Consider the following 15698-nt stretch of genomic DNA (forward strand, 5'->3'; position numbering starts at 1 on the left):
CAAAGGACTGAGCGATACCAGAGGAGAGCTAGCCGGCTGCGGACCGCCCCATCCCCCGCCGGACACAGCGGGCAGGCGGGGCCCGCCAGAGCCGGAAAGGGGCAAACTCGGCTCCAGAGAGGGCACCCCCTCTAGCCTTGGTAAATACACAGTGTTTTAAAATAATCAGAGGCTCAATATATGTCATTTTCTTTCCCCTCTTTCTTCATTTTTCACATGATATCACACCTACTATTACATAGTGTAATCTGCACCTAGGGGTTTTCCTGGTGACTCAGTGGTAAAGAATCCTCCTGCAATAAAGGAGATATGGGTTTGATCCCTGGGTTAGGAAGATCCCCTGGAGGAGGAAATGGCAACCCAGTCCAGTATTCTTGCCTGGGAAATCCCATGGACAGAGGAGCCTGGTGGGCTACAGTCCATGGGGCCACAAAGAGTCAGACACAACTGAGCAACTGAACAACAACAACAACAGCAAAATCTGCACCTAACAGGAAAAAAGGACTAATGACTCAAAAGCATTAGCAAATTTTGTATCCTTTATCCCCTTTGATAAATATAAACATACCCTTCTTTAATTAGTTATTTGACATTTCTAATATACTAAGAACCTGGACTAAAAACTTTGAGACAAAGCACTGCTTCGTTTTAAAACTGCACTAACATCCCTCTTGAGAATCACTTGGTTAAAAAAAAATCAGAGTTCTAGTTCACAGTAGCTGACAAAGCACTAATTGCTTTTGATGATCTCTGTAATATAACTCAATTAATGACTGTGGTAAATCCTCCTTATTGCTTTTCCCCGCTCAGAGAACCTCCTCTGAGTCTGCCAGGAAAGCTCAGGGTCTTTGAAGAGCATCCTCACCCCTCCTATACCTGCCCAGGGACTTTTCTGGAAATTGTTTGTATACATTAAAGAAAAAATGAGAAAGCAAATTGCTAGTGAGTCTATTCTTTTCCCTAAGTTGAATATTGGTTAGATCAGGAAAACTTTTTCCCAGATGAATGAAATAAAAGGAAAAGGTTACAATATCATTAAGTGTAATTTAGTACCACAGTTGCAACCCCACTGCTTAATTGATCAATAATTCAAGTATTTATTGACTATCAACCATATATACAATGGAAAATTAAGAAAGGTTTTATGTGTTAGGGGTTTGGGCCTTAGTCACCCCCACGTTGTCTCGCTAGTATCAGTCAGGCAAGTAGAAAGCCAGGAGCAGCTTTACTGTTAGCCAGGAAAACTAATAAGTAGGAGCCCCTTTATTTTATTTCCCAAATCTGGCCACTTCTCAGGCTGTAACAGTCATACATCAGAGAGAGCTGTGAATACATATATTTCCTTCTTGCTGATTCCTTTCATCTAATTAATCAGCAAATTCTGTGAATTGTCCCTTCAAAATGTCTCCATCATCTGTACCTTTCTTTCCACTTCTGCTCTTCATCATCACTTCAGACCCTTACAGTCTTTTCTTGTTTAATATCTGGAACCTTCTTTATTGTGATGAAATAAATATAACATAAAATTTGCCATTTTTCCATTTTTAAGTGTACAGTTTGGCAGCATTAAGTGCACTGACATTGCTGTACAACTATCACTATCATCCATCTCCAAAACTTTCTCATCTTCCCCAGCTGAAACTTTGTATCCATTAAGCACAGAAATATGCATGAACTCACAAATTAATGCGTCATCCTTATGCAGGGGCCATGAAAATTTTCTTTATATCCTTCTAATCTTAATATATGTGCTGCCAGAACAAACACTCCTTATCATCTCTTGCCTGATTTATTGCCATAGTCTTATAAACATCTCCACTTTGCTACCATCTGGAATGCCCATACCACTTGCCATCAGAACTGGAGCTTTGGGACAGAGAATCATTCCTTGGCTTAAAAACCCTCCAGTGCCCCCACTTGCCTACATGATGCTATCTAGTCTCTAGAGCAGGGCATCCAAAGCCTCCCACAATCTATCTCTGCCTTCTTCACCTCTATCGTCATCATCCTGCCTCCCTCTACTCCACTGTCTCTCAATACACCTTCTTCCATGTCAGCAACAGGAGTAGCCAACTAAACTAACCCCAATTCCATGCTTAATATGTAGTTGACTTTGGGTGACCTTGAGGTCCAATGTCTTTCTTCCATTTCTCTGTGTCTCCTTTGCTTCCTGAAAATGCATTTTTTTTAGCCCATTCTCCATATATCACGTTGTTATGAAACCTTTCTCTTCCTCAGTGACAATTGGCTACCTCCTCCTTGGGGCCTCCGGGCTGGTATAACACTTGGTATGTTGAGTCTTGTCTGTGCTGTGCGTGTGTGCTCAGTCACTCTCATGTCCAACTTTTTGTGACCCCATGGACTGTATCCCACCAGGTTCCTCTGTCCATAGCACTTTACAGGCAAGAATACTGGAGTGAGTTGCCATTTCCTGCTGCAGGGGATCTTCCTGACCCAGAGATTGAACCCATGTCTCCTATATCCCCTATATTTGGTAGGTGGTTCTTTACCACTGAGCCACCTGGGAAGTCCCTTGTCTATGGCAGTCATATCTTAAAGATGAAGCAGATCCAGAAATGGCCCATTCTCAGAAATAGCTGAGGAATAGCATTTCCATCCTTTTGGATCAACTTCTTCCATGTCTTTTATTTGTCTCCATTCTCTCAGCAGGCATAGCTTTACTTCAAGCTTCTTAGAAACCTGAAAACCTAAGGGGCACGAAGATTGAGTAAAGTATCCCTTTCCTGGCTGCTTCATTTCTTGATTTTATGGAAGATGATCCAAACACAGACCCATTTTCTTCCATTGCCTTCCAAAGGCAGCTCTTGGCCGTGGAAGAGTGTGAGAGTGCAAACCAGAGGAAGATTTTCAAGTGGCATTAGGTACTTAAGAGGATGCCTGAGGCTACTTCCTGAGTCTTGCTTCTAGATTGTGTATGAGGAGTGTCAGGAAATGGAATCAAAATTTCCCTCTGTCCTCAGGATACAGGGAGAACGTTCTACTCAGACCAAAAGTGCCCCTTTCATGACTCCTACTCAGCACAGGTCAGGGACTTGATGGATGCCCATCACAGTCTTAGAGCCACAAGTTCCATCTCTGTCTCCACCTTTACCTCATTTTGGGGCCTGAGTATGAGGTCCAGTTGTGCCATGTAGATCTAACTAGAAGCTAAGCATGAGTGGGAGTAGAAACAGGAGTAGGGGGAGCTGATGCTTCACTTGGCATGCCTCACATGGTCCTTTTCACTCTTCTCCTACTAGTGGCTTAAGGATGCTCCTTGATCAAAAGTGTCTGTCTCCTCACTAATTAGTTTCATTAACACTAATGCCATGAAGATAAGATACAGGGGATGTAAGAGTATGTAATAGAGGCTTGGCTTGAAAGGCTTCAGGGAAGCCTTTCCAGAAGAGATGTAGTTTCAGCCAAGATCTGAAGAATAAAATGTTTTTTTTAAATGCAAAAAAAATAAGATGGTCGTTCAAGCGGAGGGAACAGCATGTGCAAAGTCTCTGAGACAGGAGGGATTAGGCCCATTTGAAGATCTTAGAGAAGGCCAGAGTGGTTGAAGCATGGTGAGGAAGGCAGCTCGTGTGCCCTAAAACAAGAATGGAGAATGAGGCACAGACCAGGTCACACATGGCCTTGAGTACAGGGTTAGAGGTCTTGGACTTTTTGTCCTGAAACAATGGAAATCCACTGAATGGCTCTAAACAGGAAAGTGAAGCGATTGATCAACTTTTTTTTTTTTTTTCAAAGATCAGATGTCCTTCGGTATGTTTAATTTGTTTCTGTACATATGTGTATGCTGGTATGTGAATTAAACAGTCCTGGAAGGGTGTATATGAAGTTCTTAACACTGCTGCTTCTGAGGAGGGAAACAGGGGAAGGAAGGTTTTTATTTTTCATTTCATAGTGTTTTGTTTGCTTAAAATGGAGAAATCGTTCCAAAAGCTCTTCAAAAGACACTGCCTCACATTTCACTACCTAGAATTAGATCTGAAGCATTCACGTGCTATGGGGAGGGGTTGCCATGAGCAGCTTAGAGTGGAATGGATATGGGGAATTCAAATATGAGCATCTACCATGACCTAGCAGGCTAGTAATGGTGGCTTTTTCAAAACACCTAACTCTTGCCGTCCCTCAGACAATGTACTTGGGCCTTGGACACCTCATGCCATGGACAGTGCTGGCTAATATCTTGGGCCCTTTTTTCTACCATGACCTTGTAGTCCACAGACCTGTGCTGACCTCTGCATGGGGCTTTCCCCACAGCAACATAAATGGATTTTTTTCACATAATATAAATCAGTGCATCATGACCAATGTGCATTTTTCCACTTATTGTTTTGCAGTTGTCAGCTATGGATCTTTTATGCCGCTACCTTCATCTCCTAGAGTAAAAATGATAGGAGAATAAGAAATCAATTAGGTAGCAAGAAGATAACCATAGCTAAAGTAAATCAATTACAGCAGGGCTAAAAACCTTTCCCAGCAACAGTCAGACAAGTCAAGTAAATTCTGAAACTACAGGAGTTTTGGTGACCCAGAAAAACAATGCATTGCCTTTATTGTCAATCACTGTGGTTTCAGGTCCTGGGAGCCTGATTGAATTAGTGATGGATCAGCTAAATCTTTATCCACACACAGTTCTCAGGAGAGTTTGCCCCTGACAGTATGACTCCTTCCTTCCTCTTTCCCTCCGTCTCTGCCTTTCTTCCTCTCTCTCTCTTCTTTCCGTTCACATATATTTATGGAGTATCTGCCATATGCCAGAAACTGATCTAGGCATTAAATAACCAGAAATTTCCATACTAAGTGTGTGTGTGTGTGTTTGTGTGTGTGAAAGAGAGAGGGATGGAGTGACATAACACTTCTGTCTAATTGACGAAGTTCAGCAGTCAGGTCTGCATTGTTTATTTAATCTAACATTTACAAAGTGTTCATTATGTGCTGAGTTTGAAGTCTAGAGATTGAGACAAGAGTCACATGCTCAAGAGATACAGTTGCAGAAGCAGGCAATCACACTTCCATGAAGCCTTAATGGCAGCTTGGACAGGCTGAGGTCGGATGTGGCCTAGGATTGGCAGAGACAGCTCCATCAGTCTTTGAAATAAGACGGAAAGAATGTGAATCATTTTGCTGGAAGTGAGGCAGAGTGAGTCTGGAGGAGTGCCCAGGCATAAGGAATGATGTGCACAAAGGCCCAGGGATGAGAGGAGTGTGGGGTGTTCAGATGGCTTGTTCTGGCTGGAGTAGTGGTTGCAAGGAGAGTGTGTGAGCAGCTTCCCCAGGAATAGCCTTAGAATCTAAAAAAGGCATAGATATGGTCTTAGCAGATATTAAATGTATATAAAGCTACAGTCATTAAAACAATGTAATATTAGTAGCAGAAAAACCACTAATTTAATTATTTGTGTGGTCTCTCCTTTTCTTAATTGTGTCAATCTCTACTAACTGGAAACAAAATGAAAGCATATTCAACCACACTGTGGAATATTATGCATGCATTCTATTTCATATTCCCAGATATTTTTTAATGAGAAGGGGATGCCTTCAGAAGGTAGTACTTTTTAATCAGAACCATGTAATTTCCTCTTCCACTTGGACATTTTTGATTGATTTCTTTTCTATTTAAAAAATTTTTACTTTTTAAAAATTTTGTTGAAGTGTGTTGGTTTATAGTGTTGTGTTGATTTCTGCTGTACAGAAAAGTGATTCAGTTATATACTCTTTTTCATATTATTTTCCATTATGGTTTATTACAGGATATTGAATATAGGTCCCTGTGCTATACAGTAGGGCCTTGTTGTTTATCCATATATGTAATAGTTTGCATCTGCTAATCCGAAACTCTCCATTGATTTCTTTTGCTGTATAAACTTTTGAAGGATTCTCATTGTATTTTATTAAATTGTTTTTTAAGAAAGGTTGTAAAAAACTTCACTCTCTGCCTCCTACTGTGTCCCTCACTCCCAAGTCTTTTTAAAAATGTTGCCAGTTTGATATGAGAAAAATGCTATTAAGCATATTTTCATGTGAGAAAAAGGAAAACATATTCAAAATGAGTAAAAAAATGAAAAACTTGGGAAATGTTTACAACATATTAAAGAAGAAAAAGGTTACTATATAAAGGTTTCTCTAAAAATAAAGAATGCTGCCGCTGCTGCTAAGTCACTTCAGTCGTGTCCGACTCTGTGTGACCCCATAGACGGCAGCCCACCAGGCTCCTCTGTCCCTGGGATTCTCCAGGCAAGAACACTGGAGTGGGTTGCCATTTCCTTCTCCAATGCATGAAAGTGAAAAGTGAAAATGAAAAGTGAAAGTGAAGTCTCTCAGTCGTGTCCGACTCTTAGCAACCCCATGGACTGCAGCCTACCAGGCTCCTCTGTCCTTGGGATTTTCCAGGCAACAGTACTGGAGTGGGTCACCAGTGCCTTCTCCTAATATAAAGAATAGAGACAACAAAAACAAAATAAAGTGAAGAGACTAGAAAGCTCCTAAACAGTAAGAACATTTATAATATAAATATGCATATGATACAATTACCATTTCATATCATAGAGAAAAGGTAAATTATTCAGTAAGTAATGTTAGAGTGAATGACCCAGCATTTAAAAAAAACAAATTTAACTTAGATTTCCAATTTATATTACATAAAAATTAAGTAAAACCTCAAAATCAGAGATCACAATAAAATAAAACAATTTTAAAGTGATATTTTTAACATGCTCCCAAAACTGAAATTATTTTCAAATCAGTAAAATAGTAAATCATTTAAAAGTTAAATTAAAATATAGGTAAGTTTGTGAAATGAACTTATTCTTTCCTAAGAGAGACTAGAAATAAAAAATGTAAAGTGTGAGTGGATGTGTATACACTAAAATGTAAAATGTTTATATATTACCAAAAAGCCATTTACATTTCATTCATTTTTTTCATATGCATTTATATAAACTTTTGCCAAGTACTTTCCTATGATTCTTTTTTCAAACTGATTCATTTGACTTTCTAATTTTAGTTATTCATAATTTCTCTCCTTCTCTTGATTATGTCAGTCTTACTAACTGAAAGCAAAATAAAATCATATTCAAAATGAAAAGGCTAACTAGGGACAAACTAGGGAAATATCCTAATCATATAAAAACAGGAAAAGTTTTTGTATAAAAATATCTCGAGAGAGAGTAAGATAAATGGAGAAAAAGAATATGAATAGGTAAGTTACTTAAAAATCAGAAATAGGTCTTCCCTGGTAGCTCAGTGGTAAAGAATCTGCCTGCCAATGCAGGAGACATGTGTTCAATTCCTGACCTGGGAAGATCCCACATGCTGCTGAGCAACTAAGCCCATGTGCTGCAACTCAAGAGCCTGTGCTCTAGAGACCGGGAGCCACAACTGCTGAGCCCACGCACCACAGCTACAGTAGGGCCCTTTGCCTAGAGGCCATGCTCCACAACAAGAGAAGCCACCGCAATGAGAAGCCCACAAACCGCAACTAGAGAGTAGCTTCTGCTGTACGGCAACTAGAGAAAGCCCGCACTCAGTAACGAAGGCCCAACACAGCCAAAAATAAATGAATAGATAAAAAGCAAAAAAACCAAAAATAATAATGAACATATAAAATGCATTCCCCTTCATGGATCATAGCTTTGTCATGGCAAAGGGGCTTGCATAACTCAATGAAGTGGTATTCAATGTGTTCAACCTCATTTGTGATGAAAGAAATGCAAATTAAAACAACAACAATATATATGTATTTTTTGCCAATCATTTTGGTAAGAATATGCATTTATATGTATATATATCTGTATATAAATGTATCATGCATGAGGGACAATAAAGCATGAGTCATGGTTAATAAAACTAGTGAACACTTGAGTTGTTTATTTCGTCTACTCAGTCTTGGAATTAAGAGCTTAAACTTACCTGAAAGAGTCACTAGCAACAGAATCAAGCTCAGGGTGCCAAAGTGTAGTTAAGAAAAAAAGAAAACAATAAAAGAGTTGCTCTTTACCTCTGAGACAGATGAAATTATAGCAACTTATCCCTCAAACTAGTTGAAAAACAAATGCCTCACAAAAGTTCATTTGTGCCTGGTCCTTGTTCAAGAACAGGTGATTTGCTCTGGTGCATCCTCCCAGAGAGAAACTCTCTCCTGCAGAAGGCTGACCACAAGAGGCAGAAGAGGGAAGATAAAGACTGAGTAGGTAGGAAACGCTTCAGGGGAGCTAAAGTACGGAGCAAGGTCACTCTGCATTTTCATGGTCCTGCCCTGGCTTGAAGCAAGCATCAAGGAGCAGGATTTACTGATGCCTTGGTCTGACAAGGGCTGAGTGAAAGGAACTTGTGAAATCACCCCCTTTAATCATTAAGTTAGACTTTGCATTTTCCAAGGACACTACAAAAATGCACAAGCTAGGCTGTAGGCTAGTTGGAGAAGAGGCAGCTTGAATGAATGAGGGAAATTCCCGACCGTGAAAGCCCTGAGTGAGGGATCTGGCCAGACAGCATATTGTGAGCCTGTGCTTCAGGGCAGCATCCACCCTGAAGGAACAGGGGTTTTGACTGATTTCAGGAACTGATGGGAGAACAATCAGGAGAGAAGCAGGGATATTTGCTGCTGCCGAAATCAATGTGTCAGTTGCCTGTGACAACATGATTTGCTTCCTTCCAAATACTTTCTTACCATTGCAGCTGGCCTCTTTCTGTGCTTCTTTTAATGTGTCTGTTACCTACCTTTGATCGACTGTCTAAATAACTTTCATCTTCCCTTCCAGCTTCCTTCCAGATCCTGCTCGGTGAAGAGGAGAGCAGTAAGTTGAAATATAATATAGATGTTAACTCGTGGACTCAGCAGAGATGACTGGACAATATCCAATTTCAGAAAGGTTGAGAGGCTGCCCATGGGAATCACTGTGCTCCTGTCTACCTTTGATGGAAAGCAAGTCATTTCACTTCTTTAAGCCCTAGGTCTACTTGTGAAAAGTTTAGGGGCTGGACTATGTGATGGATAACATTTTTCCAGCTGTAGCATCTTATGAGACAAAGATGAACCAAGAGCAAGAACAAGTAATTCCTATAACATCAAAAAACACTTGAAAATACCCAATCACTTAATCCAAGAAATGCATATTGGAAACAATGAGATACTTTTTTAAACCTTTGTGATCAGCAAAGATTTAATAAAGAAATGATATCACCTTTCCCTGGGTTAAGGGAAGAAAAATCAGAGCTCTTGTTTGATGTTGGCAGGAATACACATTTTTTATAGGGCAGGTTATGAATATGCATCAAAAGTCTTAAAATGAACATCATCTATGATCTAGCAATTCCATTAGAATGAATTCTGAGGAAATAATCAGGGACTCATGAATAATTTTAAGTACCAAGACCACAGTGTTATTTATATTATTAATATAGAAACACAAAGGCTGATCTTCATTTGCCCAGGACAACTTATGTGGCACTTGATAGTAGACTTGGGAACACTCAAGAGGTGCAGAATCAGCAAGTCCCATGTACATACTTAACAAGCCAGTTATCTCCCTGCTGTTCCCAATCCCACCAACCTGTGCTGAGCCACCCTTTCAGAGAGGATCCTGTGATGTGACTAAGGGAGACCCTGTCTTGTCCAGGAGGTTGTGATCTTCTCTACTGAAAGACCATCTTTGGCCCACCATTGGCTGCAGGGCAAAGGGAACAGCCTATGGCTTGTTTCCTAAGGCCCTTCACAATGAGCCTCACCCCATCCAGAAAGAGCTTATTGTCAGCTTCTCTTCCATCGGCACTGCCTCCCTGTCCTTTTCAGTTACCATACGTACTCTTATCCCTAGTCACCAGGTAACCTGCTCTCCCTACCTTCCCCTTCTTCTGTCTGAAGGCTTCCCTCCTTTGAAGGACGCTTCCAAGAAGTGCTCCCTGCCATTGTTTGTCTTCATTGAATACACATGCTAGCATATTTTCGTGTGTACTGTGTTTTTGCTTTTTTCAGTTTTGTTTCAAGTGTGTCTGTCTTTTCAATTATAAGGTTTCTGAAACTGGTACTAGGTCTTATATTTGAAAAGTTGCATGATACAGGAGAGAGAATAGGATATGAAATCAGGCAAACCTGGGGTTAAATCCCACGTTATGTTGAATAAGTTACTTGACTTCTTTGTGCTTGAGTTTTGTCATTTATAAAATGGGAATAATAGTAGTTATTTCATAGAGTTGTGTTGGATGGGATAATTGTTAGCCACTTTTCACAAGGCCTGCCCCATAGCACATAATCAGAAAATGTTATTTCCCTCCTCCTTATTCCACTTTGGAGGACTTGAGCTTAGCATATGGTAGCTTTACATAAGATCTGGTCTCCTAGCCAGTCCCCCAAAGGACACTAGGAGCGATGAGTGTCCTGGAAGGAAAGAGAACAACAGTTGGTAAACTGGGAAAGCCCCTGCATGTGTCTGGCCTGCTGGCCTCTTACCTGATGATTGTCAGGGGGATGAAGTACACCAGGAAGGCCACGATGGTCATGTACGGGGTCCAGTAGGAGTCGTCGGGCCACAGGGCCCAGCACTGCACTTCACCATTGGAGAGTTTCCTTTTCCCAAATATGATAAGGGTGGGAATGGAGAACAGGAAAGAGAGGCTCCAGGCAATCACGATGAGGACCTTGGCCTGCTTTTCTGCTCAAAGAAAAGAGAAGGATGCCTGGGCATCTGGAAACAGCCTCTGGGAGCACACTTGGAGTCTGGTGTGGAAAAAGATCATGGTGGGAGAGGAATTCTAGATCTCTCGAAGCCTCAGTTTCCTCATGCATAAAGTGGGGGTAATAGGACCTGCATCTAGGGCCGATGCAAGGATTAAAGAGAGAATTTAATCACAGAAGCTAGAGCACTGCTTGGCTCAATCTCTCTTTCGCTTCTTCTTCCCTGATTTACCTGTTTGACTTGAGATGCTGACGCATTCCTACAGCACTACAGAGCTCAGTTTGTATCACGTACATTTGACAGGTTGCTGTGCAAACGCTTGTCTCTGGTGCCTTGCTCATTCTGAAAGGCAGAGATGGGGCCTTTGATCTGGTTGTTATTCTTCCCACATACCTAGCAATATGAAGCACTGTGACAGTGTTTGAAAGCTGTTTGGCAAATGCTTAACAGCCTTCTTTTGTTTGAAGGAACGAGGGAGGAGCGGTAAGGCAGAGAAAGAACATCGGGCTTGGTTTGGAGAGCAGAGGTTTTTCAACCAAGCCCTGAAGTCTGGTAGCTCTGACCCCACACACCAGATTTGGGCTCTTTCAGATGTGATGTTTTCACCTTGGGCAAACCACTCAGTCTCAACCTGAGTTCTTGAAAGTGGAATTATAATACAGTCTTTTTAGGTCTTACCAACATTCCCTTCTCCCTTGCTCTTTGCTTCTCTTCTTTCCTCAGCTATTTGTAAAGCCTCTTCAGATAACCCCTTTGCCTCTTGCATTTCTTTTTCTTTGGGATGGTTTTGTTCGCTGCCTCCTGTACAATATCACAAACCTCTGACCATAGTTCTTCAGGCCCTCTGTTTACTAGATCTAATCCCTTGAATCTATTTGTCAACTCCGCTGTATATTCATTGGGGGTTTGATTTAAGTCATACTTGACTGGCCTAGTGGTTTTCCCCACTTTCTTTAGTTTAAAGCCTGAATTTTGCTATCAGGAGCTGATGATCTGAGCCACAGTCAGCTCCAGGTCTTGCTTTTACTACCTGTACAGAGCTTCTCCATCTTCACCTACAAAGAACATACATGTATCCAGAAATCCAGTAGGGGTGGGGACTCTCCTGCTCCTGCTTGAAAACTCAGGAAAGCTCTTTGATATCAGTGACTTTAAGTAGTAAACAGTTATAATTAACAGAGTTTTATATTTTAATATCTGGCACTGGATGTCTCTCTTCATTATTGGTTGATGCTTTCCTAAATATTCTCACATTTAACTTTACTAAAGAGCTTTAAAATCGATGACTCCTCTGGAGTTGCTGGCTAAGGAAACTACCACTTAAGTAAAAAGCAGAAAAGCATCAGTAAAATGTGTTCACCCCCCCCCCATTTCTTCTCTCCTTCCTCTGGTGTTGCCATTGCCATGTGCTTACTCAGTCACAGGAGAGTGCCTGCCGGCCTCCACAGGCTCCATTCTCTGTGCTGTTCTGTGGGGAGTCTCCTTCTGCCTGCCTTCTCAATCCTGCCCCTCACCCCTTATATTCCGAGGAGCTGGAGCACCAAGATGGCTCTAGCACACAGTTGCCTCCACCCTGTTCCACCGACTACCTCATCCTATAACCGTGAGGATCTTTTCATCTTCCTGCAAGGCCATGCAGCTTTCCTAGGGGGCTTGGCATCCGTGCTATGTTTAATCTGATCCCCATGTGCTGGGAATTCCTTGAAGTTTCTGGTCTCTGGATGGCGTCTTTCCTCCGCTCCCTTCCCAGCTGCAGGTGCCCTCCTATTTGTATGCTTCTTCCATGACTTCAGCTGGAACTGGGCGGAGGAAGGGAAAGTGGCTAATTTCTGTTTCCAAGCTTGCATCTTTCCCTGAAGTTATTAGAGATGATTATTTTCCAAGTGCCCTACATGAAGCCTCCATTAATTTTATAGTGAGGAAATAAATTGCTTTCCATATTTTAAAGAACACTATAATATTCATTGCTGTCTTTCCTGTAATTTAGGGACCAATCCATAATATTGGGCAGTATCTCCCAGAACCAGTGGTATTTTCCATAACCTAAATAGCTGATTTGTTTTTTAGCTAATGAATATGGTTAGACATGTAACTCACCATGTTTCCCCCTTGGCTATGGATTGCAAAGCCTCTACCTCTAGCAAATGTCCTGGGACACACCTCACACATTTTCTTATACTTATGTTTTCTTTCTTTCAATTTCTTCACCTTGAAATACACTGGTATAGATGTCTTTTTGTACATTGTCTGCAATCCTGCCCAGAGCTTACTGGGTGTTAATAAGTAGATGGATGAGTAAATATATCATACTTTTGCATACACATATCATAAAATGTCTCTCCCATTTACCCCATTTCCTCCCCTACTTCCTTCTCTGCCGTAATCACTAGACCATAACAGTGTCCAGAAAGCTTAGTGCAGCTTGCACCCCTTCACACACACACTCACATGCAACCTTGGAAATAGATATCAATTTTATCTTAAAATTGGTTTCACATCACACTGATGTGTTGCTGGTATAAAAGTTACCTAATGGCATGTAAGTCCCTGTGGTCACTATGGAGATTCCAACTCCCACCCCCAGAGGTAAGTACTAGTTGGTGTGCATTTTTGTGGGCAATTGTTTATTATTCTGAGACCTCCCTATTTCTTGCATTCTTTCCTGCTTTTCTCTCTCTCTCTACACAATATCTAGTATTGTTTTGAGTTTTTCTTTGTATTAATGTTATATTATGTACATACTGCATATATATTGTTTTTATTACTCAAAATATGATGCAGACATTTTCATGTTGATGCATATCTCTCTCCATGGCTGTCCTACCTCTTCACTGAGAGACAAGATATATAGTAGTTGAGTGCACCTGAGCTGAACCCAGACCATCTGGGTTCAAATCCTGCCCCTGCAACTACTAACTGTGATCTTGGGCAAACTTCTTTAACTCTTTGAATTGCAATTGCCCAGACTAAGAAGTAAATAATAATAGAACCTATATCACAGACCTATTGTGAGGATTAAAGTAGTTAACATATACAAGGAACTTAGAATCATGACTAGTACATAGTACACAATCAATGAACCTAAGCTATTAAAACTTCTATATAGGGTGCTAGCCATTCCTCCATTGAGGTACACCAAGGTGAGCATTGAATTCCTGATATTCTGAGTAATGCTGCAATACACAACACATGTGTATATATGCACACATGTCAGCATTTGTCCAGAGAAGACACCAAGAAGTAGAACTTCTGTATCAAAGGGCTGTGCATTTTACATTTTAATTAGGTATTGCTACGCTGCCATCCAAACTATCTGTGTCAGTACTGCCTGATGTATTTAATAGTATCTGATGACATTATTGCTACTTATTCTAAAGTTCTGCTTGCTCTATTAATTTTGTCTCCTTAGGTGTAAATTCTGCAGAATAGTATTTTAAACATATTATTTATTTTGTACAGTTTGGCTTTTATCACACTTTTTCATGATATTTGATTGCACCTCATTTTTGTAGACAAGATTTCATGTTAGGTTCTTCATTTTATCAGTTTCACAGCCTGCTTGGGAAAGTGAAGTACTTTGGACTCTTATTTGCTTTTGGAGGTCAGAGATGTAAGTGACCTCTGCCTGTGGGCAGAGCAGTGGACAATTAGTCCTGTGACTAGGTATCCACCATCCCTCCAAGGTGTCATTGCTCCCCAGGGCCCCACCCTGTCTCTCGAAATCCAGTGTCCCCACTACTTGGAAGCAGAGATGTTCATCCTTGCTGCACATCTGGGAAGGGGAAGGACAGCAGGAAGGGAGATGTGCTGTGATAAAAGGTCCTCATTGTACTCCAAGAATCACCCTGCCAGTTTCCCCGAGTCTGTCTTGCTCCAGGCATTTCCATGATCTATTTAGGAAGACCTCTGCCTCATTGCTGTAGCATCATCTGTGTGTACTGTGGGTTGTGTGCCTTCAGCCTTCCCCCTGACCCGTCTGCTTCCTTCTTTCAGGGATTCTTCACTATCTCTGGATCAAAGAGGGTTTTCCTTATTTCCATTATAATTATCAATTTAAAACATTTTTCCAATTATTTCCATGGTTGTGGGGTAAGGAAGGCAAAATGCTTCTTTCTGGAAAATAAGCAAGTTGAAGTGGAAGTGTTCCTTAGTTTGGATAGTTATGTGTGTCAACTCTACTCTAAAAAAAAAGCTGGAAGCATCAGTGTCAAGGTAAACGGTCACAGAGTGGGCTCAGCAAAGCATCTTTCCTCACAGCTCTTGGCCATCCAGGCCAACTGTCAGCATTTTCCCAGGCAGCCAAGTTTCTTTTCTGTCTTTTTTGACAATTAGATTCAAGAAGTGGGGAAGGAAGGGCAAGAAGAGGAGAAAGGGAGAGGAAAAGAGCCATTACTAAGAGGATAATATTAGCAAAAACCCTCACTCAAGGATAGTACTTGGTTGAGCCTGCTCACCTCCTTGCAGGAACTTCATGGGGTAGACGATGGCATGATATCTGTCTATGCTGAGGGACACCAGGACATAGGTAGAGGCATAGAGCAGTACAACCTGAAGACAGAAATGAGAGGAGGTGAGTGGTTTCATAAAGGTGAGGAAACGCACATCATGGAAAGAGCATTTTGTGCTATTTAGAAACCTAGGCACCAAACCAAGGGCTGGATGAGGTTTAGAGTATGGACAGGAATGCCTGACTCCTGCTCATGCAGAAGACGGCTCTTCTTGGTGCTGAACTTTGCACTGCTGGGTGTGACAGGTGAGAGTGCCTCCAGTTCTCACTTGCTCACTCTTTAGCTTGGCTTCTTGGAGGCTCCACATTTCTCCAAAGATCAGTCCCCCTTGACATTTGCGCGGTACATTTGTTTGTGATTGACTTTTAAAGCTAAACTAATTTTCGCTGCTACAGTTGACATTCCAGAATAATTAGAAACAAACATTCATTTGCCTTTTATCAACATGAGTTGTTGAGAGATGATAGGAGGGATCTGGCTTCAAGGAGCCCGGGTGCTGTTT

At 41.2% G+C, this 15698-nt stretch overlaps 2 protein-coding genes and 1 non-coding gene across 7 annotated transcripts in view; 1 reads left to right on the top strand and 2 right to left on the bottom strand.

The window, feature by feature from the left end:
• Positions 1 to 15698, top strand: part of DPY19L1 (dpy-19 like C-mannosyltransferase 1) — a 236060-nt gene that overhangs the window by 187099 nt on the left and 33263 nt on the right. Inside the window, exon 29 of one of the 2 annotated variants that reach the window (XR_014066788.1) lies at positions 8775 to 8810. The exons of the other annotated variant lie outside the window; for it this stretch is intronic. The gene's annotated coding sequence lies outside the window, so the exon portion shown is untranslated. The remainder of the gene's footprint in view (positions 1 to 8774; positions 8811 to 15698) is intronic. 2 annotated transcript variants of the gene reach the window in all.
• Positions 1 to 15698, bottom strand: part of NPSR1 (neuropeptide S receptor 1) — a 151102-nt gene that overhangs the window by 26404 nt on the left and 109000 nt on the right. For 3 of the 4 annotated variants that reach the window (XM_081534270.1, XM_081534271.1, XM_081534272.1), the window contains exons 4-5: positions 15143 to 15236; positions 10463 to 10664 (exon numbers count right to left, since the gene is read on the bottom strand). In XM_081534270.1, coding sequence (XP_081390396.1) covers positions 10463 to 10664; positions 15143 to 15236 — 296 coding nt within the window. The remainder of the gene's footprint in view (positions 1 to 10462; positions 10665 to 15142; positions 15237 to 15698) is intronic. The other variant, XM_081534273.1, reaches the window with a different exon arrangement.
• On the bottom strand, positions 1661 to 1767 carry LOC145524910 (U6 spliceosomal RNA). Its single transcript, XR_014067944.1, has one exon. It is a non-coding gene; the product is annotated as a U6 spliceosomal RNA (small nuclear RNA).

The sequence above is a fragment of the Giraffa tippelskirchi genome, chromosome 10 (genome assembly GCF_054371585.1).
Source record: "Giraffa tippelskirchi isolate mGirTip1 chromosome 10, T2T-mGirTip1v1.2.pri, whole genome shotgun sequence".
In the NCBI taxonomy this organism is placed as follows: Eukaryota; Metazoa; Chordata; class Mammalia; order Artiodactyla; family Giraffidae; genus Giraffa; species Giraffa tippelskirchi.